At 37.6% G+C, this 24,245-nt stretch overlaps 1 protein-coding gene, 1 long non-coding RNA gene and 1 pseudogene across 6 annotated transcripts; 2 read left to right on the top strand and 1 right to left on the bottom strand.

The window, feature by feature from the left end:
• Window positions 1-330: 330 nt before the first annotated feature.
• On the top strand, window positions 331-16,936 carry LOC148842109 (protein WHAT'S THIS FACTOR 1, chloroplastic-like; annotated as a pseudogene). Its single transcript, XR_016103345.1, has 6 exons — window positions 331-1,008; window positions 8,874-9,010; window positions 9,679-9,735; window positions 12,718-13,051; window positions 13,140-14,209; window positions 14,298-16,936. The product of XR_016103345.1 is annotated as a protein WHAT'S THIS FACTOR 1, chloroplastic-like (transcript).
• LOC148842108 (uncharacterized) lies at window positions 11,497-19,194 on the bottom strand. Of its 2 annotated transcripts, none has more exons than XR_016103347.1 (5): window positions 19,057-19,194; window positions 15,241-15,315; window positions 14,232-15,130; window positions 12,356-12,436; window positions 11,497-12,264 (listed from the first exon to the last, which is right to left on the bottom strand). It is a non-coding gene; the product is annotated as an uncharacterized LOC148842108 (long non-coding RNA). The 2 variants fall into 2 exon arrangements; XR_016103346.1 differs by lacking the exon at window positions 19,057-19,194 and adding an exon at window positions 15,692-16,408.
• LOC148842107 (20 kDa chaperonin, chloroplastic-like) lies at window positions 17,498-23,485 on the top strand. 3 transcript variants are annotated; one of them, XM_088958173.1, is made up of 7 exons: window positions 17,498-17,633; window positions 20,323-20,737; window positions 20,906-21,088; window positions 22,279-22,458; window positions 22,544-22,699; window positions 22,874-22,951; window positions 23,152-23,485. In XM_088958173.1, the coding sequence occupies exons 3-7, from the start codon at window positions 20,912-20,914 to the stop codon at window positions 23,323-23,325; spliced, it is 765 nt and encodes a 254-aa protein (XP_088814299.1). In that variant the 5' UTR covers window positions 17,498-17,633; window positions 20,323-20,737; window positions 20,906-20,911; the 3' UTR covers window positions 23,326-23,485. The 3 variants fall into 3 exon arrangements, with proteins under 3 accessions (XP_088814299.1, XP_088814300.1, XP_088814302.1); XM_088958174.1 differs by lacking the exon at window positions 17,498-17,633 and adding an exon at window positions 19,297-19,435; XM_088958176.1 differs by lacking the exon at window positions 17,498-17,633 and having other exon boundaries at window positions 20,597-20,737; window positions 20,848-21,088.
• The last annotated feature ends 760 nt before the right edge of the window (window positions 23,486-24,245 follow it).

The following is a 24,245-nucleotide window of genomic DNA, read 5'->3' as shown; positions in this document are numbered from 1 at the left end:
AAAGAAGGATGCACTTTGTTAGGCCCATGGGCTCCATTGCCAAACCAGCTGACCCGAGGTACATCAGAGTTTACTCCAGAAGACGGTGGAAAGGATTGCCATGCCAAAACAGGGACCACCAGTGGCAACTTGAGAGTTAGTCATGTTCAGTTGTAAACCTATAAAAGGCATCCTCTTTGCATTTTGGGATCATTGAATCCTAAGTCATTTTCCTTTTCGTTCTTCCCCCTCTTCCTTCTCTATAACAAGAGGTTAGGCACCTCAGTTTTGCCCGTGTTGGGCAGTAGGCTAACACATTTCTTGTTCATTGCATGATAACAGAGTAATTTTTACTAGCACTTTTGTTTTTTCTGGTCTTTCTATTTCTTTGAACTATCTTTGTACTGTTTTTTTCTGCCTTGGTGATTAATGCATTTTTCTTATGAGGCGAAAATTGATAACTTTCAGAAATGGTCTTACCTTTCTCCATATATTGATGCACGAAACCTCCAAGCTGGGTCACAAGAATTTGATAAAAGGGAAGTTGCTGTGATGCATGAACTGCTTAGCTTTACCATTGAGAAGAGACTTGTCACTGACCACCTCACTCCTTTTCGAAAGGAACTTGTAATGCCTCAGAAATTGATGCGTCTTCTTCTAAAGCATTTTGACATTTTTTATGTTTCTGAGAGGGGAAAGAGATTCAATGTGTTTTGAACAGAAGCCTATGAAGGGTCTGAGCTGATTGAGAAATGTCCCTTGGTGCTTTGGAAGGAAAAAATACAAAGCCTTACTGGTTACAGGGGAAGGAAACGGAGAATTGAGACTTTTGATGACTTGTCAGAAAATGAAGGAGATTATGATCTTTTTGGCAATGATTCCAAAGGCAAGAATGGGTTTGAGGAGTTAGAGGATAAGGAAGATGTAGAGGTTCTGGATGATGTTTCTCATAATCTCATGCTGATAATGCTGAGATGGAAGTTGGTGAGGTCACTGCCGCATACAGAGGATACTGAGAAGATCATGAGGGTATACATAATGCTTGTTCTCTAAGCCTAATTTTGTGCTTCAATTAGTTGTTTGTTGAAAACACAATTATGTATCAAACTTTTCTATAAACTCGAACCAAGTTTTAGAAGAAGCCTTATTCACCTAGGGATTTCCCCTCAGCTAGATCTTGCACCAGAGTCTTCCTTTGGAATCTCTATTATTATAACGCAGACGTGGATATATTTATTTAGCTTTCTGCAATGATAGGAATTATATGTGATCTTTGTTTTATGAAAACAAAGTATACATGATTTTGGCAGTGGATTGCCTGAAAAAGAGAGAGATTTCAATGTGAACCCCATGGAAAATTTAGAAGTTATGATAAATTTGGGTATCTATATAGGGGTTTTTTAGCAATATAAAATTTTGGATGCAATTTCTGATTGTTTTTTTTTTTTTGATAAATTGGATGCCAGTTCTGATTAAATATTATTTTGAATGTGGGAACTGGAAATTTCTATAACTAGATGCAACTTGTGATGGAGAACATCACTGTGTAGGTTTCAACCTTAAGAGAGAGAATATTCTTTGTAGTTTTTGTTTCCTTCCTTGTATTATATGTGTGTTTGTAAATATAAAATATGTAGTAGTGAGGTGTGGTTGCTATTCTACTGTTAATACTTTACCCTGTTAATTTTCGTTGCAATAATTTTCTTCATAAATATCATTTATTGCCTTGGAACATAGATCATATTTAATACCATCCTCACCTTGGTTTTGACCAACAACGTTTAGACTAGAAAATTGATGCTGGATCATGCCTCTTAAATAGCTGTTCAGCTTTTAACAAAGTATTTTTTGGGGTTTCATGCCCCTTCTAATGGTCCCATTCAGAGGTTTATTATTCACACAAAGCATTGGATGTTGAGTAGCATTTTCTTACAATATAATTCTTTGCTTAAGGTGATGTTTCTATTGGCAAGCCTTTAAAACCTTAACATCCTATTTGAGGGTGGTTGATTCTACATGGTGCCAGCCCTTGTCACTACAAAACAACATCCCTAGTGTTTTAAAAGCGTGTCTGAGGCGCAAGGCATAAGGCGAGGCAAGCACCTTGCTTAAATTACAAAAAAAAGTAAAAAAAAATTAAAAAAATGCCAATTTTTAAAAAAAATGCAAAAAAAAATCAAAAATATTAAAATAGTGTTAATAAAAAATATAAACTTAAATTTTAAAATAAATATTTTAAAAACCTATTATCTAAAATTAAAATACATAAGCATAACATGTAAAGTGTATTCAAATGAAAATTTAAAAATAAAAACAAACATATAAAGCATTTTCAAGCATGTAAAACCCACAATCTCTTCTTCTCATTAATTCAATTGCTTCAAATAGCTAATGTGATGTAAAACATATTATATTCTTGACTCTATATATGAGTCGCCTTTGTTCCATGCCCCTCGAGACAAGCCTAAACAAGTCAATATTAGGGTCTGAAATTCTTATTTCTCACATAAAAAATAATGATTTTATAACTTTCATTGTCTTTTAAGAAGATATTTTATTGCAACAAATGAATGAACAATATTAGCAAATAAGGGGTTCTCGAAGGATGTGTTTTACTTACTATGGATTTTGTGTTGGGGTTGCCAAGAATAGCTAGGGGTAATGACTCTAGTTTTGTTGTGGTTGATTGTTTCTCTAAAACAGCCCTCTTTATTGGTTGCCAAAATACTTTTGATGCTTCTCATGTAACTAACTTATTTTTTTAAGAAGTTATTCAGTTGCATGGATTGCCATGATCTATCACATCAGGTCGTGATACAAAATTTCTTAGCCACTTCTAGAGAACTTAGGTGTAAATTCAAGCCAAGCCGAGCCAAATATCTAGCTAGGTGTTGAGCCGAGGTCTCCCTAGAAGTCGAGGTGCCGAGTCGAGACCTCTCTCAGTTGTCGAGGTGTCGAGCTGAGTTCTTCCTCAATTGCTGAGTTGTTGAGCCAAGGTCTACCTCAGTAGCCAAGGTGTCGAGCAGAGGTGACACCCTTTGTACATATAGACCTGATTAGGCTCACGAGCCTCACAAGATGATCTTTATTAAACTTGATCTCAGCTCAATTAGCAAACGAACCTTTATATTAGGCTTGAAGCTCAATTTAGGCCGAGCTTAGTCGAGCTTTTCATGAGATGATCGAGTTTGAACAACTCATGAACAGCTCGGATCATGGCCACCCTAGGAGAACTTTATAGAAGCGTGTGGATACTACCCTACAATATAGTAGTACATTTCACCCACAAACAGATAGACAAATTGAAGTGGTTAACCAAAACTTAAGCAACTTGCTAAGGAGCTTAGTTGGAGATTACTTAAAGCAATGGGATCTTATCCTACCACAAGTTGAGTTTTCCTTCAATGATTTAGTTAAGAGATCTATAGGGAAGGCTCCTTTTGAGGTTGTGTATGGTCGGTCACCTAAAGGTGTTGTTGATCTAGCTCCTATAATAGGGTTTTGGTGAGTGAGTAATGATGTCGAGGCCTTATGTAAACACATTCGGTAGCTTCAAGAGAATGTGCGACAAAAGTTGAAAGAAAGCAACCAAAGGTATAAATAAGCTAAGGATAGGCATCGCTGGATGAAAGTTTCATGAGGACGATCTAGTCATGGTTTATTTGCAGCTTGAGAGGTTTCCGTGTAGGATAGTTTAGGCTTGATCTCGAGGCTTCTTAGTAGTTCTTTTTTATTTACTTTTTTTTTCTTCAGTGTATTGGGTTACACAACAGGGGTAACCCTCCCCTAAACCCCTTCAACTTGGGTGAAGGAAAGAATTATCCCATATCTCTGCTATGACCAGCTATAGAATTTAGGGTAGGAATCTGCTACCAACCATGTCCCAGGAAACTAGGGGTGGATTAGAGCCGAGCCGAATACTTGGTTATTCAAGCTCGGCTTGTAGAAATAGTGTTAGGCTCGAGCTCGATTCGAGTAAGAGACTTTTTTCTATATAGAATTATAAAAAAATTATTTACTATTATATATAATATTATAATAGATAATAACAATAATTTATTATATATAAATATTTAAATGTATATTTATGTATGTATAATAAAAATTATTTGTTTATTATATTTGGCTCGACTAGCAAATGAGCCTATATATCGAGCCCAAGTTCAACTTGAAGCTCAATTTAATCCAAGCCAAGCCAAGCTTAAAGAGCCCATGGGAAGCTCAGCTAGTGGCTACCCCCTACAGGCAACTGTAGCATTGGGGGCGTCTCCCTTGCCATTCATGAGAAGTGCTCCCTTGGCTACAATGGCCGATTGACGATTAGGACATTATTGGCACCATGTGTTGGCAGCTGATCTGTACTCGAGAATTTACCAACTTGCTAGGCTGACACCTTCCAATTCAAGAGTTCACTTTTGCACAAGAGTAAGACATGGCTATGTTATCAGCGGTTATAATGAACATTCCCTCATTCAAAGAATAACCGCACATATCTTGTGAGGTTGTTAATGTTGGGACAAAAACAAAACCACTTTAACATTGGTTTTCAAGTCAATGGTTTGACCATCTGGATCAAATGGATCAAGCGATGATTGAACAATTGAAAACGGTGACCTGGAAACAAAACCTTTTTGTTCAATCATCTTTCTTGAATCAATCGTCCGACCGCCGTCTATGGATATGGCTTTTCTGTTTAACTGTTTTTTCAAGTGGGACGATTCATGTTGTGTCAAATCATTATGTTATACAGTGATTTATTTTCAAAACAAATTAAAGGTGAAAATAGTAATATCCATGTCTGTCCCTCCTACATGGGTCTCTTTGTCATGGATTAGTAGGCCCCCATACAACAAAACGAATAAACGAACACCAACTATTTACTCCTATTATCTTCCAAAAACAACTTTTCATAATAGCATTGTTGAGAATATCAAAAAATAGTTGAAGATACACCAGATCAGAAGAAAATGTTGTGCTTAGATATGTAAAACGTAGATATTTCATTATTCTCGATGTCCTTGAGCAAATCCAGAATGAATTTGGTCTAAGACAATTGAATGAATGTTCCTTATTTGAGCAATTTGACCAATATTCTTGTTGAAGCATTAGAGAGGATCGCTTATTGCAGCCACAAAATCTTCCAAACACCATTTAATCATTGCTAGGGAGAACTTACTAGTCAAATGTGAAGTCTCCCTTGTGTTCAACGCACTCTAGGAAAATGAAATAACCATATATACAGTGAAAAACTAACATTGGTTGGATGATTTTGAAGAATAAAAATTTGATAAACTGCAAAGATAAAGTTAAAATTGTAGAATCAATAACACAAACAAATAATAAATGGGAAAATCTATGATGCCAAAAAGACATATTGGAAAGGCTTTGGCCAATCAAATCCCCCCCCCCCCCCCCCGTGAAATTTGATGAAAATCCACCTGATTGGTTAGCACTCTTATGATGTTGATTGATTGGTTGTTAGTTTTTCCAGTATCATGTCTGCCCAGCATCATAGTCAAACCCATAATAAACAAGAGTTATATTACTTGAACTAAAAATTAGTATAAAACATATTTTGACTGGTAAAACCAGTATAGAATTTGCAATTGATGTATTTTAACAAGTAATGTTCCCAAGATAAATATCCTGAGAGAACCATTTTCTTTGTTCTTTGTGAACCATAAAATAAATTACTAATCAAATATAAACCCTCAATTGCCCAAATAATTGTAAAGTTACTTTTAATGTCCATAGGTTTTGATGGAAATGACCTCATTAGCAAACAAGTCCTTGCAAAGAATCAAATAGGACTAGAGGCCGTGACCGGTGGGGGAACAAGGTAGAATGCTACAAGAAACATTTGTTATGATAAGGTTTATATGAATTAAACTTGTAAGGAAAAACACCAATGAGTGAATTGCATCTATAATGTACCATTTTTTATAAGAAAATCTATAACGTACCATAATTAGCTGAATCTTCCATCACCATGAGTATCTAAAGAGGAGGCTTACCTGATTAACAATGTTGAATGATTTCCCTGAAGTTTATGGGATGCTCATAAGGTCATAACTCATAACAAAAGTAAAACTTAGCCAAATGACTACATAGCTTATTTGTATAACTAATTTGGAATTGAAAAGGGATAAAGGTTGCACCAGGAACATAACCAATGTTTTAAAGTATCAGAATTGCAAAAAGTATCAAAAAGGCAATTTTAAGATATATAGAACTAGACTGATAGTTCAGATAAACTAGAGGGAATTCAAAATTTTATTGCAATCCTACAATCTAATTTAGGAATAAATCGTTCAGATCAACTATTAGAAACACCAAATTGGCTCTTTATGACCTAGTAGTTGAGATAGTCAGTCAGCATCCCTTCAGAACAGGAGGCACAAGATCAAGCTCACAGAACACGGGCTCTCCATGGTATGGCCAAAGGGCCTTACATGCACCCTGCTCTGTCCCACCCCTAATACCCCTTTACTATGTATAATACCAAAAAAAAAGGCTCTTTATGATATTGATATTAAGTTTTAGTATGACAAATAAATTCGAGTTCTGAATTTGTTGTATTCTCTGAAGCAAACAATAACCATTAAAAATGACCCAGAAGACCAATATATCAAGATTCCTAACTCTAACAGACAAGTAGTAATGTGGTTGCTTGGGAAGAATGAAACAAACGCATTTTGAGTAACAAAGCAAGATCTACGAAAGACCTAATTTCTCATATTTTTCACATCTGCAATCTGTGGGAGCTGAATTCAGAGATGTACAAAGGAATCACTCTAAACATGCTTCAGTAGAATGCAATGGAACTATTGTTCTCTTCACCTAGATCTTTAAGAGTTACAAGCCTCGACCAGTCAAGAGAAGAGGAGTTGACTCTATACTTTGATGGAAATGCACTTGGAAACTTGGGATTAGCTAGAATTGGTGGTGTGTTTAAGAGGAGGGATGGTAGTCCTTTGTGGTTTTTTGGTGGGCCAATTGGGTCTGTAGACTCTACAATGGCTAAAGTTTTAGTTGTGAAAAATGGCCTCCATATCACAAGAAGTCTAGGCTTAACCAGCCTAGTAGTCAAAGGTGGTTCTAGCAACATGATAAAATGGCTTGGGGAGAAGGAAGGTGGGCCTTGGAGATTAGCTCACTAGTCACTGCTTGGACGAGGCTAGAGATTTGTTGTATTCCTTAAATGTAAAACTAACCTTGATTCACAGGGTTTTAAACACTATAGCAGATAGTTTTGCCAATTCTGGAGCACACTAACATAGGGCAAGCTTATATAGTGATGGACTTATGCCTTTGTAACCTGTGTGTGGCTAGCCTTCTTTGTACATAATCTCATGTACTCTCATTTATCTTTATAATATAATGTTACTCTTTTTCTCAAAAAAAAAGACAAGTAGAAGAAAGAGATACAAAACTAGACTGAGAGAGAGAGAGTATCAGAGAGGAAAATAAAAGCAGAAGATAGAGGAGTTGAAAGGTTAAGTACCCCATGTAGTTGCAAATCCCATAGCCTGGAGCAAGCTTCCTTTCCAAAAGAAAAACATATCCAGTGGTTACGAATCCAACAGAGACATCACCATTTTGAATTTAGCATAAGAGATGAGCAAGTTCATCCGTCATGGGGTTCCATCCTTCTTTAGCCGGATTGTTAGTGGCAATCAACCATGTCCACCAAGTACCAATGAGCTCCACATGTTATTACTAAAGGAAAGACCAATGGATTCAAGATCAACTTGATTAAGACAAGGAGATCTTCAAACGATTGTTTATAAAAGATATTGATGGATTCAAGAAAATCTTATCAATGAGAGAGATATATCTGCTGAAAGAAATCGAAGGAGCTATTCATGCAGATGACATCCTTTCCTTGATTGAAATCTTAAACTCCTAAATTGAAATATTTTAGCATAAACCCAATAATGTGTTTGTGGATCAAATTTGAAATATCATCCAATTTGATCCAATAATGTAATGGATTCGCTTTGATTGAATTACTTAAATCATCAAATCATAATAAAGGAAGATTTGATCAGCATAGGAATTGCTCCAGGTGGGTCATAGCCAAATTAGTATCAATCAGCCTCCATTAGGCAACAGATCATGGCCATAAAGTTTCTTGGTTCATGCTCTCCCACAGTATGGATCTTTTCCTAAATTGCATTAGCTTCTGCTGTCCAAGACTTGAAGAAATCAATCATAAGAATTGGTTTTTGGTCACAACCATCATCCTAAGTACATATTAGGTCTCAAATAACCATTGCACCCATGCACCCTAGGCATAAAGTGTTTCTCATTTGAGATGCACTTCCTCTATGTGTGGTGTATCCATATATAAATAGAACCAAAAAGCATTCACTGGACCATCAATGATGGAACCATTTGATCTGGTTTATTCCTGGCATATATTTTTATCAATAAATATGTATTTTATTAAAATTCAGATTGTAAGTAGTTTATACAACTTGGTGATGGGATTGTTGATCCCCTTTAATCATTCTATTCTATCCCTCATTACAGTGTAGCCCAAAATAATTGTTGTCTCAATGCCCCATGTTTTGCTAATCCATCAGCTAGACCATTTGCACTTCTTCGGACCCATTTAAATTCAGCCTCAACCTCCTTTGCAATCTTCTCCATTTCCCTAATCACATGTTTAAACATCCATGGGGTATGGTTATTGTTTGCTGCCCATGAAAATACTACTTTTGAGCCCCCTTAGACTTCAACATATTTGCATCCTAATTGTTTGGCTAGATTTAACCCTTGTAGTAATGCCAATAGTTTAGAAGCCAGTGTGCAATTGGAACTAATTTGGACATAAGGTATTTGAAAGAATGGAGTAAAGTATAAATTTCATGGTCGTTTTTGTTGTGCAGCAGAAGATTGACCATCCAGCATTCTTGTTGTGGATCTCCAAAACAGCACTTGAGGGAAATGAATCACATTGAGCCAATATAGGCAACCCCAGGGCATTGCCGAAGGAGAAATTGGCTTATAGTGGAACATTTTGCATGTGAGTAACTGCACCAAAGACACACTGTAGGTTTCTCTAGAGCACACAATGGGGGTTTTTAGTTGGGCAAAGAGGCAACTACTTGGCTTAGACACATCCAAGATGCCTAACATGGCTTGTAGAAGTTCATTATGCATGTTTAAGACAAGAGCCATAGTAATCCTCCCCTTAGTGTCAATGTATATGTCTGTCTCCACGAGGAACTATAGGAGCTATAAAGGACATAACACCCCACAAGGGGATGTCCAATGCCTATATTTTTTTTTTCGCGGAAGTGGTTATCTGATATGATGTGACAAGACAATTTCTCAAAAAAATTGTATTAACCAACACAAAACATTGCAAGTAGAAGTGGAAATGGTACCAAGCATAACCTTAGTTATTGTTCTAATATGTTTTGACAAATATCATGAACTAAGGGGTCGTTTGATTGCACTTTTCAGAGGTCTGAATCTGAAAATGTTGTTTTTCAGACCTCACACTTGTTTGATTTTATCTCTTAAACTTAATCTGGAAATAATAGAGCTTGGGCTAGCTCTTAACGCGCTCAGACACGTTTCAGAGCCGGTGCATAGTCCAAAATCCCTTACAATATTTTGGAAATCACATGTGCTACCCCTAATAACCCCAAACCCAGAAAACCTAAACATTTTTCGTGTTTTCTCAAGGAGGAAGCTCCGCTGGTGAATCAAGCTCCAGGAAGAACACCGCTGTCCAAGCTCTAGGTAGTCATTCTTCTTCTTCTTCTTCTTTATTTTGTTGTTTATGTGTTTAAATATTTTTGCTTTGGTGATAATAATCTGATTCGTTTGATTGTTTTTGTTTGATTTGTTTTTGTTTGATTTATTTATGTATGTTTTTTTTGGAAGATGAACTGTTGTTTGCTTGCTTTGATGGTTTTCGGAAGATTACTTTGTTGAACGAAGGATTATTGAGGGGTTTTTTTTCCTCTTTGCTTTGCTTATCCAGTCATGTCCTCGCTTGCACAAGTTCTTTTTTTTCAGTAGCATAGTCATTAGTGTTCTATGTACATAAAAGAACAATCTCAGCTTCCTTTTTTTTTTTTCAGTAGCACTGTCATTGGTGTTCTCTGTTTGGAGGCTTAAAATGGTGATGGCTTGAGGATGTAGTGAGGCTATCTACCACTACTAGAATGACTGATTTCCGATGTGAGACTGGTAGGCCTTCAATGAAGTCCATCGAGATGCTGGACCTAGAATGATTCGGCCCTGGTACCATGTCAGCCTACCTCTGTATTCCATTTTAGACCCCCCATGGTTTTCTGACTGCAGATCCTGTATAATTTCTTGCATCCTTGGGTCTTGGGCTACTTCTAATTTCAGTTCTTCTATCCAATTAGAGGGCCCATAATTCTGCTTCTTCACGCCTAGATAGAGCATCACCCACCAAATTCTCTTTTCCCCCCATTAATTTACTAATCAACCTCTGCTGAAATGGAATGTGCAATTGATGTTGAAGAAGGAACCCCAAACTTTTGTGGAAGGTTTGAATTAAAAAGTGACTGCCCAACAAATATGTTCTCCATTTTTGGACTGCCATCACTACTGCCAGTAATGAAATATTATCCATCATTTGATTTAAAAATACTTATGAAACCTTTTTTACTACAGGGAAACAAAGTAGTTACAGAAGATTGAAGTGGTCAATAACGGTCAAGATTTCCTACAATTTTGACTTATATTTCTTTTTTCTATACCTTGGTTAATACATCTATATTTAAACCACTGTGGTGGTCTTTGCTTTAATTATTTATTCTCTTAATTTGTTAGAAGTAAATGGCATGACTCCATCAAGGAAGGATGCAAAACCAAGCAGCTGGAGAGGTTATAAGATTTGGCATTTTCTTTTCTTATTTTTTTATCAGAAAATATCGTATGAGTCGACTGAATAATGGATCCCCAGCCACAAATCTTGCATTCCTTTGTTCAACAAATGCTGACCAATAACCATAACCCACATTATATAAGACATGTTGACCAATCACAGATCAGCTCCTTCTTAGTCAGAGCTAGAGTCAAGTTGACTCATCTAGAGAGAGATAGAAAGATAGATAAATAGAGAGAGAGAGAGAGAGAGAGAGAGAGAGATCCAAAGGTTAATTATCTGACAAATCTGGTACCTCAGTTCTCTCAACTGGTTTCATGTCTAATACATACAAACCACCCATTCAATTTTAAGCAGTTTTTGCCTTTTTGGATTGGCCAAACTGATTCAGCTCCCATAGTACTTATCCAAAAAAAAACCAAGGCTCTATATCATTCCGTTGTTGAACTTTTCCACTATGAAATTGATCAGAGTTTTAAGTGCCAATTTTAGTTCAATGAAAAGGTCTAAAAGGGGTTTCCTTTTACCACGTCGTGGGTGTCTGTGGGTGAGGCTGGTAAATTGAACATGATGAGGTGACCCTACATAAGCTGATAAAATTTCTAATAAAACAAACAAACAATACAAACTGAAACTAGAGTGTTTCTGAACTTCGATTTTTGACTATTCACCTGGACTGCCATCACTACTGCCAGTAATTCTTTTTCATAGGTGGAGAGATTCAAATTGCAACCCTTTAGTGCTTTGCTGAAGTAAGCAATAGACAGACAACACTGCCCCTACCCCTGTACCACAAGCGTCGGTTTCCACCTGAAGAGATTCAGATTGCAACCCTGTAGTGCTTTGCTGAAGTAAGCAATAGCCAGTGCTGTGTGATTACATCCTTTTACTTCCTATTTTACTTCTTACAAATAAAAATAAAATAAAAAAAAACAAGCTTAAGTTAATTTGAAGCAATAGAAAACCAGGATTGACACTCGGCCCATTTGCATGTACTTCTATACATTTATACCAAACAGAGCCTAATCAATACTTCAACTCATTGTGCTTCCACCTTGCAAGGTGGGTAACCCCCACTATTATCAAAGAACTCATTACTGTCTCTGTTAGGATGTTGGGTGTGACTACGACTAGAACCTACATAACTTTCTGAAGTGGATGCAGAATCAACATTTGGATTCAGACCAGCCAACTGCAGAATGCTCTCGATCTCTTTCACCACTTCACTCATCATTGGGCGGTCAGATCCTAATTCTTCCACGCACCTCAGAATGCTCTCGATCTCCCTTTATCTATTGCTCTCCCGCCAGTTATCAGCTCTAGCATTAGCACCCCAGAACTATATACAATTATACATCACTCTTTTCTGTCAACATCTGAGAGATATAATATTCGGGATCCATGTAACCCTGCATCAATACAAAACAAGGCATCTTTATTTAACATTTCAAGCAATACCAGAGATTGTTTGAGTAGATGCATAGCTGAGTACTCACTTACCATTGTCCCCTTGACTTGAGTGCTGACATGATCCTTTTCATTGTCAGCCATAAACTTGGAGAGTCCAAAATCGGTTTCCACCTGAAAGTTTAAGGAACTCCAGTCGGCCAGGTCTGAGACAGATTTTAGTGCTTTCCTCTCTAGGAAGAAATGGAAAATTGCTACTTTGATAGGTGTCCTCTTGGAACCATATGCTTTTTTCATTTATTTTAAGTTGCTTTGATCTGTTATTACACCTCACTTTAAGGAGCTTCACCTCACTTTATTTTTTATTGCTTTGAGAATTTTATTTTGTATGATAACTATATGCTTTCAGTTTGGGTTTTCTACTTCTGACATAGGTCATACCTTATCATTAATAGGGGGTTAGGAATGGCCACCGGAGATAATTTTGATAAAGCCACTTGGAAGGACCCAGCCTTGCAAAAACTATTGTTGGACTTATGCCTTGATGAGGTGTACACCCATGGGAGACAAGGTGGATCACTAAAGAAAGAATCGTTGACACGGGTTCAGAAGAAGATAATGGAAAAGACCCAAAAGAATTTCTTACAAAAACAACTAAAGAATGGGTTTGATTACCTGAAGAGAAAATATCAACTATGGCTGACACTTACCAATAGGACTGGAAATGGGTATAATCCATCTACTGGTACAGTTGACTGGTCAAATGAGCAGTGGGAAGAATTCTTGAAGGTAAACTACACTAAAAATTTGTTGTTGGGAGGTAATGTATTTGTGTGTATGATCTAATAGGATGGTTTGTTTGTTTGTTTGATAACAGGCCAACCCAAATGTGAAAGTATTTAGGTATGCAGGACTGCAATTTGCCGACGAGTGCAAAGCGTTGTTCGATGGGGTCTATTCAACTGATGAAGTTGGCTGAACTCCGTTGGCAAATAGAACAAGACCAGTTGCCTCTACCAGTGTAGATGATGATACACAAGAGGGTGGACCTATTGACAATGCTAACACTCCTACCACACCTCCCACAAGGCCCCAGACTAAAACACAGCATACATTTGAAGAGTCTATAGGTCCAAGTGAAAGACCCTCCAAGAGGCAAAAGAAGTTCTCTAATGAGATTGATCCTAGGATGGACCAATTTCTTGACATTAATAGGATGGCTTATTAAATTTTAATCATATTAATATTTTTTATTAGTGATTAATTATTTTTATTATTTTTTATTGTGTTATTTATAATTATTAACTATTTTAGTAATTATTAATTATTTTATTATTTTTATTCATGTTATTTCAGTTATTTAATTATTTATTAATTTTTATTTATTTTAATTTTTATTAAATTTTATTTTTTTGTATAATTTCAATATTATTCTGAATCTGATAAGTTATTTTATATGAAATAGTGCTAATTGCATTCAAAATTACAAAATAGCCTATTCCAGGGGTAAAATAGTATAACAAAGCAATTTCAGATGTTGCACAATTGATCCAACACAAACAGCATTATCTATTCAGATCCTCTAAAAAATAGAAAAGCATCTATGCATCTTTTCAGATTTCAGACACTTTTAATATCTTTTTAACTTTTCATATCTGAATTTTCAGATTTATCAAACACCACCTAAAACTGGTTCTCCCTCTAGAAACCATTGCAATTTTATACTGTAAACAAGCCTCATACTTTACATTGTATCCTTCTAGAAACCATTTAAAATAGGTTCTTCCCAGAATTGATAAAATTGTGCATGTCTAAACCAATGAAGTATGGTCAATTAAGTATACAATGATCTCCTTTTCTGTTTCACTTTTTAACACAGATTATCGAAACCACAGTATCATTTATAAGCTGAGCTGGAGATGGAAGATACCAACTTAAAGTTACAAGGTAAAAGCCTTTTAATATTTACCTATAATTGGGATCCCAATCACCAAGAGCAGGAAGTGACAAATTGTTTCTGACTTGTCAAAAGCAGCTTCTTTGGCTGGTTGGAACGGCATATTAGAGCTTTGCAGAAGAGATCCTTGAACATTCTGAATGGTTGAGGAATTTCCTGAGTTGACTTGACTCCATTGCATCCCCTTTGTTGTCTCCAATTTGGTGGATTAAAACTTGACTGCACACTCTGAGGAAAATTACCATGTCCTCTAGAGTTCCAGTCAGTGTGACTGCAGCTAGCACCACCAGTGTGATACCCTTGAGAGTGTGGAGATGATGCACTCTCCTGAGACTGTGAACTTCCAGGATATCCCCAACTTCCTCTTCTATTAAACCTTGACACTGCCATCATTTTGCTCAATGGTGAACCATGAAAACCACTGCTTCTCGCTGGGGAACTTGGACCATACTTTGGAGAACCAGCAGAAACCTGAATGTGGGAGCTTGGAGGAGTGAAGTGTGAAGGACTAGCACCTAGGGACATTGGCGCAAAATTTCTTGCAGATGAACTGACACCAAGACCATTCCCATGAGAGATTTGAGAAGTTCTTCGCCTAGTATCAGGATTAGCTCCAAGGACTAGGCCACCTAGGGCACAGATGCTCATACCAGATGGACCAACAGGTGAATAATATGCATACATACTACAATTATCACCTTGTGCATAGATGCTCATACCGGATGGACCAACAGGTGAATAATATGCATACATACTACAATTATCACCATAGCTTCCATAGCTGCTTCCAACCCAACATTGTCATTATAGCTACCATGGCTTCCTAAGCTGCCATAACTACTGACATGAGAGTATGAGGTCACCTGAAAATGTTGGCTGCTCTGTAGAGGACCTATGTTCGTACTTGTAACCTGTAAACCAAATCAATCTAAAATTATTGCACAAAAGGATAATATAATGATTAAATGCTACAGCTGAAACAAAGATAATATTGAAGACCACAGAGGAAAAGCAAATTCACCTAAGGGGAAAGACCAGCAGAAAACCAATGGCCACCACCTGGATGGTGGTCTACGTTAACATTCGGGGCAACAGACTGTGAAAAAGATAGTTAAGTAAGCAATCTGATGCTTGATTAACCAAAAAACGCAGTAAACCACATTTCAGACTCAGGAAAAAATAAAGTATTCTATGATGCATGATAAAACGAGTACCCCAAGTCAGGATTGGATAAAACAAACAACATATCATTTAACTCATTAGTTCACAGAGATGGTAGTGGGAGTAGCAAAGGGGAGCAGAAACAGGTGGTTCTCACAAGAGCTAAGACACATGCAACCTCTACATTTATTTTTTGGAAAAGGTAAAGGATAGAAATATATTAACAGAAAAAAGAAAAAATGAAAGTAATACACAACAGAGCTCAGCTCTCCCATAAAGATGAGAGCCTCTACATATTTAATTATTAGTACCTTTATTCAACCCTTGGATGGTCTTCTTTTGGATAGGTCAAGAAGAGACCACAGAGTTTGGACTGCTTTGTTCTTTTAGGGTTTTCTTGTGTGCATCTTTTTTCAGTGCTTTGTTGTCAATCCTGCTTTAAGTCATGGTTTCCCTGTTAAACTGTTTCGTGTGGCCCTATACCCTTCAAAATTAAGGCTTTCTGCTAGGAAGTGATTCTGGAAAAGATCATCACGCGGCAACTAGCAAAAGAAAGGACTAAACTGGTGAATCTCTCCTAATATGTGCTTTCTGTGTAGAGCACACTGGGAGACCCCTTCACACTTACTAATCTCCTCTCCTTTTGTCTCTGCTATTTGGGATATTTTTTCTTCTCTTTGTTTGCCTGTAGGTGGTTCCTCTCGGCTGATTTGAAAAGCTTGTTCAGCAATTCATTCTTCTGTCTACCAAAGAAAAAAGGCAAGGTTCCATGGAGATGTACAAGAGCAGCTATTTTGTGGACAACTTGGGAAGAAAGGAGCAAGAATATTTTTGAGGATAAAGAACTCTGTATGGAGTATGGAAGTCAAAAACGGACTGTTACAGTAAGGGAGGCCCATTGGATAAGAACATAGTGATACTTCACTGATGTTTCATATGATGATATAGCAGGATGCAGGAACTAGCAGGTGGTAGATGGTTCATCCTCCGCAATAGATAGATAAAGGATTCCTTGGCAACCACCTGAGTCTCCTTGAATCAAGATGAATTCTGATGGTTGCATACTTAATAACCCTGGGAATTCAGGTATTGGGGGTGTTTTCAGACAAGCAGATGGGTCTGTGATGGCTTTGTATTCGGGGTGAATTGGGTTTAGGGACTCAACAAGAGCAGAGCTGATGGCAGTCTTACATGAGTTAAAATTGAGGAAAAGACTCCAAAACAAGAACATAATAGTAGAGGGAGATTCCAGTGGTGGACTGGATAAGAAATAATACACAAGGAACACTGACATACAGGTATATGTTGAGGGAAATAAGTAAGCCGGCAGCAGTAATGATGATTACATTTCAATGGGTGCCTAGAAGTGCAAACATCATGGCTGATGCTTTAGCTAAGCAAGGGGTTAGAAGATCTCAAATGTATTGGGAGGAGATTCCTAGGGAATCCATTGAGGGAAATAAGAAGTGCAAATACAGGCTATACATCTTCTTTGTACCTATACATATTGTCCATGTTTTCAATAAAGTTTTGATTCTTACCAACCAAAAGAAAAACATTACTAAGCATACAAACTATTAACATATCCAAAAACATCATATCTGATGTTTGTATTATTATAAAGACAAAATTTCAGGATATAAATTAAAATGGAAGAGATTCTAAAGAACTAAAAAAACTGAGCATGCTGCCAGTTCTTTAACCAAGTATATTTTGTTTGATTACTATTACCCCTAATTTAGAAATTGTTAATAGTAATAATGTTTGACATACATGGCATAGACAGCTTAGTCATCCTTATGTTGATATATTAGAGTTTTTGTTTCATTTTGGATGTTTGCATTTTCAAATCACCTCATTTACTAGCATTAATAAATATTACATTTCATGCTGATTGAGCAAGAGTCACATTTTACATTTTCGGTCATTTCCTGATCATGCTTCTATTTCCATTTAAATTTGTAGAGAATATGCAATATGATGAAAGTGTTCTTTTTTTTTGGGTTTTTATTTCCTCTTTGTATTTGGGCGCCCAAGTAAGGGCAATCTTGTGTCTCCAGTGTAAACAATAACACGAGACACATCTTCATAACTCTCTTCTTCTTTCCTTCTTATATTATGGCTTCATCTTAAACAACTTGGTATCAAAGCACATCTGGATTCAGGGTAGGCTTTGCTGGTGTTTGTTACCCTAGAGGCAGCTTGCTAACATCAGCAGTCCATACAAGTGGTGGCAACCATCTTTCAAAACTGGTACGATTCAAATCGCCCTGAATTTAGGGATGTTTTTATATAGGTTTCACCTCTATGTGAAACTTCTGTGTTTGTTATGATTTTTCCAAAAGGAAATCCACAGAAAATTCAGATTTGCTTTTGAAGCTGTTTTAACACCTTTAATGGAGTGTTTCTCCTTCAAGCCAATTTTATTTGGCTCGTTTTATATTTCTAGGAAGACAAGAAGTGATCCCGTAATTTTCTGAACCCTAGAAAATTTTCAGGGTTTTTTTCTTTCAATATTTGTCGCCCAAACTATTCTTGGGGCTGTTTTTGCTTCTTAGTCATATTCGCTCTTCCCTTTGCCTTATTGTGTGCCGATGGTGCATTAAAACTCTTTGTGACTCTTAAAATTATTCCCAATTGAGGAATGCAAGCTTATAAGGATGTTCATTTGGTTCCCTAAGTGCTTCCAGGAAACATGGATACCTCCAATGGCATGATAACCACTCTGAAACTTGATGGAACCAACTTCCTAGAATGGTCCCAATCTGCTAAGCTCACCATTGGAGGAAGAGGTAAGCTGGAATTATCACCGGAAAGGAAATCAAGCCTAAATCAAAAGACCCAAAGTTTTCTAAATAGGAGCAAGACAATCTGATGGTTATGCCGTGACTGGCTTGCTCCTGTAACTTTCCAAAGTTAAGTACAGCTGTCAACCCCTAAACAGGTGTTGAACCTCAGTAATCGTTCATACAAAACTGCCCAGAACATTTTCTCCCTCACAGCCCCTTGTTTAGCCAACGTGTCAACTAAACCATAAGCTGATCTCCTTGTCCATTTGAAGAAGCATGCACAGATCTCCCCTAAATTTTTGGAAAATTCAACACAAACCTCCCTTTCGTTACTAAGCTATACAAAAAAGCCTTTGATTAATACGTTATTTTTCCAAAATACCTATTTTACTCTCCTGTATATGATTTTATATATAATTTTACTAAAAACTCATTACTGGTTAGACAAGACACAAGAACTTGTGTCGCTTTGGGTTCTAAGGTCGAGTCCTCGACCCCGACAACATGAAACCAGCAAAAAGTAACAACAGCTCTGGTGGCTGGAGATGAAAGAACTGGCTCTCCTGGTCAAGGTTTCGGATGAAGAAACCCGACGCCACCAAAACTGTCCCCATCGATGCTCCTTACCACCGTGAAGCAACCGACATTAAAGATGTCGTAGACCGGCGGTATCGATCGGTGGATGAGTCAAATCAAAGAGGCCGAGACATGTTGGAATCACTGAGCAGCCAAAACTTCCTAATGAACGTCTGGCCATTGTAAAGAATGTAATAGCCTGACGAATATTGACCTTTGGCCTTTGCAGAGACATGTCTCCTCTTCCCGTAAAGGGAATGTAAGGGGAGAAGAGTATCAAGGAGAATCAAAGCTTCGCGAGGATACGTTACCGTGACGGTCTCTCAAGACAAGAACAAGATTCCCCGAGTTGAGGAGCTCGGCTTTGAATCCGTTTCCAGTGTTGTTGGTGGACTAGACAATAGAGCCATGAGAACCATGGTGTCGTATCCTTGATCAAAAAAAAAATCTGGAGCATCGGCCGTTGATAGGTTGGTCTCGATTGGCCATCCAGACAACAATTTTGTCCGTTACATTGGTGAACCAAATTGAGAAACTGAAGGCATTTGTGCCGATAGGGTAAAATCCATAGGTGAACCATTTGTCTGGAGACGTAAGGACATCCGAGGCATAAGGAGGAGGAAAACAAGGAAGAAAAGAAAAAGAATAAACAGAGAACGACGAATCAGAATCAGGTTTCTCATGTCTGAGGTAGGAATGACCAATTTAAGTCTGTTGAATAGATTGTGGCATTTCCAGTCTAATCTGAGCATAGATGTAGAGTTGGGGCGGAGGTAGTCACCTCTAGGCGGAACTCGAAACAAACAACCATTTTGGTTTTCTAAGCAGATGTCTTGGACCTCACCCTTCCCGAGGCTGCCACATTGAGATGCACAGAAAAATTTTAGAAACAATGAAGCGTGGGTGGTCGCGTTCTGTGCACCATGGGTGCATTGGATGAGTGCACCCTCGAATGAGATGCGAACACGTCATCTCATCCGTATTAACCATGAGATGAGTGTCTTAGTGGCACTGAGTGTCTTCGTCCGGAACCTTGAACAAGAGAATGAATACTCTCTTTTCGGCCACCAAAGCCGTTAGTTTCTATTGGTTTCATGTCGTCGAGGTCGAGATAGAACCCGAAGCTATCCTGTCTTTAGTAAAATTATTTATGAAATTATATAAAAAGGTAAAATAGGTATTTTAAAAAATGACGTATCAATCAAACGTTTTTCGTATGGCTTAGTAACGGAAGGGAGATATGTGTTGAGTTTTTTAAAAATTCAGGGGAGACTTGTTAAAATAAAACTTAAGGGGAGATTTTTATAATTGTCAAAAATCTCAAGGGAGGTTTTTGTATTTTAACCTTTGTTTTATTTTATACTTCACAAATTCACCATGAACCCGCAATCAGTACATTATGGCATTTCTAACGGATCTCCAACTGTCACAGAGATGGCCCCACAAATCATATTCCATATGAGTGATATCTGGTGCATTTGTTAAGGAATACAAGAAACACAATTTGTATGCTTGCTTTCTTCTAGGGTTTCGAAATGGGCCAATTTGTTTGATTATCTATACACACGATGGATCAGATAACGGGACTCTTGCGTTTTGAAATGGGCCATTCGAAATATGCCTCAGCCTCGACATCCTCATACATGGGCCGTGGGCCACGGTGATCAAAGTATACAGTAGGTGATATCATCGTACAGGCTCACACAGCATATGCCGTCCATCAAATTCATATCCAGAATCAAAGGCGTCAAAAGGATTAAACCAATTCATCCACTTTGACACCTTAACGACGCCAATAGTTCCGGAACTTTCCTCCCCGTGGTTCCATACAAATTTCTAGTTTCTAGAAGTCTCTTATCTTCAATAAAACTTCCCCATATATCCCTGAGAGCTTCTAGGGTTTATCTTCTTCTCCTCTTCCTCTTTGCAGTGGAAAGATAGAAAATTTCAGTGGAAACAAATCTTCACGCTCATTTTTCACTCTTGTTTCAGGTTTGGTCTCTTCCCCTCCCCCCTTTTTTGTGTATCTCACCTTTGCTTATTCATCTGGACGTATTCTAAGGATTGTATGGAAATTCGGCGTTTGCTTTGATAAAATGCAGATATTACTTGTCTGAGATGATTTTTTTCTTATACGTTCGAGGTTATTTTCTTCCTTAGGAATTCATGGCGTCAATTCAGTTTACTGGTTCTTCTATTTCAACCCGTAGATTTCCTTCTTTTCAAGGACTCAGTCCATCCAGGACTAGTGGTGTTTCTTTAGCCGGGATTTCCAGTATTGGACTTAATCAGAGGTCCTTCCGGGGGCTCGTGGTAAGAGCTGCCACCGTCGTTGCGCCAAAGGTATTGTCTCTCTTCTTCAACCCCTCCCCGGACACCAATTTCCCCTCGATAAAGAATTACGAAACAATGTTGTGGTAACTATATTTGTTGCTTGGTTCTGTGGCATTAACAAGTTTGAAAAAAATGAAGCCTGTTAATTTTTTCTTTTGCATATTAAATCTGTATTTTTACTTGCAATCAATAACTCAGCGTAGATTCAATTATGTTATCGATATGCACTGGTGAAGCAATTATTATTATATTTTTTGGTAAAGCAGCAATTATTATTTTTGGTCTAGTGCAACCGTGAAGCAAATTTGTTTTAAGATTCTACTCTGGAAGTGTGGGAAGTAGATTAGTAATTTTATATCATAAGAGTGTAGATTGCTTTGTAAGAATGAATTTTTTTTTTTTTTTGTGATGATGCATTTGGCTTTCAGTTTTGAACAACTTTAACTACTTCAATTGGTAAAGAATATAAATTGGAAGTGGATTGAAATGGTCTTGTTTATGGTGGGTTCCATTTTAACTAGTCATTGTTTCTACGGCCAGTCTATACAAGCAGAAGTATTGTACCAAGCTAGGATAGGAAGTTGGTATTGCTTCCGGATGTTGTATGTCCGTTTTGGTACTTTACATGTAGTGAAGCGTTCTTAATAGATTCATACAATTGGAAATAGAGATCTATTTAGAAACTGAATCTCTGTTCCAGCTTCTAAATGCTCTGCCTGGTGTACAAGTGTTCTTTTCCTTTCTTCTTGGGTCTAATCCCCACTCACTTGTCCGCAACATATCAAAATGCATGGTGTAGTGTTCTTTAAATGATGCTTATTGTTTGTGTATTCATACAGGGCAAGAGTATTCTTACTGTCAAATCGAGAAAGTTGGGTTAATATCAACTTTTACGGTGTGGCTGTTATGACCATCAGTCTTAATGGTTGATTTTTTTTTATGCCTTGGCCTGTTCTGTCATCTGTGAGCAAATAGATTGTTATTGTTTCTTTTATGCATACAGAAAAGTGAAATAACTATATGATTTCCATTTGCGTCAACAAGGATGATTTGATTAACAATTTTACCCAAATGTGGTTTAAATTGTAGTCCTCCCTGTTTGTTATTTCTAAACCAATACGTTGTCATACGTGCATGGTTCTTTCTGTTTACTACCTCCATTTCTACAACGTCACCAATTAGCTTTTATAACTTGTCAGTACACTTCCATCAAACCCTTGGGCGATAGAGTGCTGGCGAAGATAAAAACTGCAGAGGAGAAGACTGTAGGTGGTATTCTGCTCCCTTCAACAGCCCAGACAAAACCACAAGGAGGTGAAGTAGTAGAAGTTGGGGAGGGCAGGACAATTGGCCAGAACAAAGTGGAAATTAGTGTCAAGGTGATTGGCCAGTTTCGATATACCATGTCATTGTCTCTGTTGTTGATTTAGTTCAACTGACGCTTTTTATACTGTGTTTTTCTAGACTGGTACTCAGATCGTGTACTCCAAGTATGCGGGGACAGAGCTTGAGTTCAATGGATCAAACCATCTTTTATTGAAGGAGGATGATATTGTAGGTATCCTCGAGTCTGATGACATCAAGGATCTCAAGCCTCTAAATGATCGGGTATTAATCAAGGTTTGCTCCCTCTTTACAACCACTTCCATCCATCATATGGTCAGGTTAAGTAATGAAAAAGCTTGAATGGCACCCGGTGAACAAAGAATAAGCCAGCATCAATATCATAGTGTATCTGTTGGCTTTACAACTGCAAGTGAATATTGTTCATTGTTCGTGTACTTTTCGTACCAGGTTGCTGAAGCCGAGGGAAAGACTGCCGGTGGCTTGCTGCTAACAGAGGCAGCCAAGGAGAAACCTTCCATTGGCACGGTGAGTGGGTTTTTCATAAAATCTTAAATAAACAATTTGATCACCCCTTGTGTTAATGATGTTAAGCATGTAGGTTGCTAGCGAAAATTTTCAAAGCTGCGAAATGATATTTCTATCTATATAATTCTTTAAGTAATTCAGTTTGCGAGGTGGCACCCTCGTACCGATGACTGGTCCTAATTTATGTTGCCTTGAAACAGGTAATTGCCGTTGGACCAGGGCCTCTGGACGAACAGGGTAACAGGAAGCCGTTGACTGTTACCCCCGGAAATACAGTTTTGTACTCAAAGTATGCAGGGAACGACTTCAAGGGCAGCGATGGATCTGACTATATTGCTCTAAGAGCATCTGATATCATGGCTGTACTCTCGTAGTACTAATGTATTTGTACTCGTTATTTTTAGCCTATATTTTCTGGTGACTTGTTCTGAGGCAGTAGTGTTCAAGTGCAATCGACCACACTTGCTTTATCAAACAATATTCATCTCGGCTTTTTGGTTGTAGTTTAAATGTTTAATTCCAATTGCAGTCCCACGTGTAATGTGTAGTGTGTGTGTGTGTTTTGGGTACAAGTGGTTGTGCAGTTGAGTTATATGCCGATATGCAGCTTTCATTTTAATTCATTTGTCGTAATTAACGGTTTACCTAATTGAATCAAGACGAGGCCTAGATTTATTCCAGTTTAAAGAAATAAACATTATTCTATTCAGTAACCGTCAGATGATATCTTTTGGGTGAAAACTGAAAAGGCAATTCATTCAGAACAAAGAAATGAAGACAAAAAGAGAACTACAAAAAAGGGGAAAAAATGAAACAAGGAAACCAACAGTAATCAAAACAAACAGCGTCTGTAACCATCTCGGCATTGAGTCAACCAACAAATTCTGCGAAGAGAATTGTTCGGGAACCTATCTAAAAACATTCTTTGCTGGTCTGGGATTGGGAACCCATCAATCAGAATTTACAGTCTGATTCAAAAATAACGGCCTCCAAGTTTAAAGAAGTAGCTGTTTTCACTCAAAGAGCAACTTCAGCAATAAGCGATGAGGAAGCTAGCACAGTGGCCTTGAGCTGAGATTCTACTCATGGTCTAGTTCACGTTGGCCAATAATTGGGAATATCTACTGTATTTGTTAAATTTTAAGGGGTGATGGTCAAGGGATAGAGCAATAATACTGGCTGGCGTTGAACCTAGTTTCTCCCTTTTGGATAATTTTCAGTTCCAGAGCTTATTATCTAGATTCTAGCTTCATTTGTTTTGGCTAATAGACAAGCTTAATTTATTAATCCTAAA

This window comes from Nelumbo lutea, chromosome 8 (genome assembly GCF_056320005.1).
Source record: "Nelumbo lutea isolate HS-2025 chromosome 8, American lotus-T2T, whole genome shotgun sequence".
NCBI classification, from domain to species: Eukaryota; Viridiplantae; Streptophyta; class Magnoliopsida; order Proteales; family Nelumbonaceae; genus Nelumbo; species Nelumbo lutea.
Note: the sequence above shows the minus strand (reverse complement) of the source record. Positions and strands in the feature narration are given on the sequence as shown.

Bases quoted from the DNA above. Each gene is read 5' to 3' on its own strand.
- LOC148842107 (XM_088958173.1), top strand. From the start codon at position 20,912: ATGGCGTCAATTCAGTTTACTGGTTCTTCTATTTCAACCCGTAGATTT. The intron at 22,459-22,543 runs GTGATTGGCCAG...GTGTTTTTCTAG, and splicing joins AAGTGGAAATTAGTGTCAAG to ACTGGTACTCAGATCGTGTA. The intron at 22,952-23,151 runs GTGAGTGGGTTT...GCCTTGAAACAG, and splicing joins AGAAACCTTCCATTGGCACG to GTAATTGCCGTTGGACCAGG.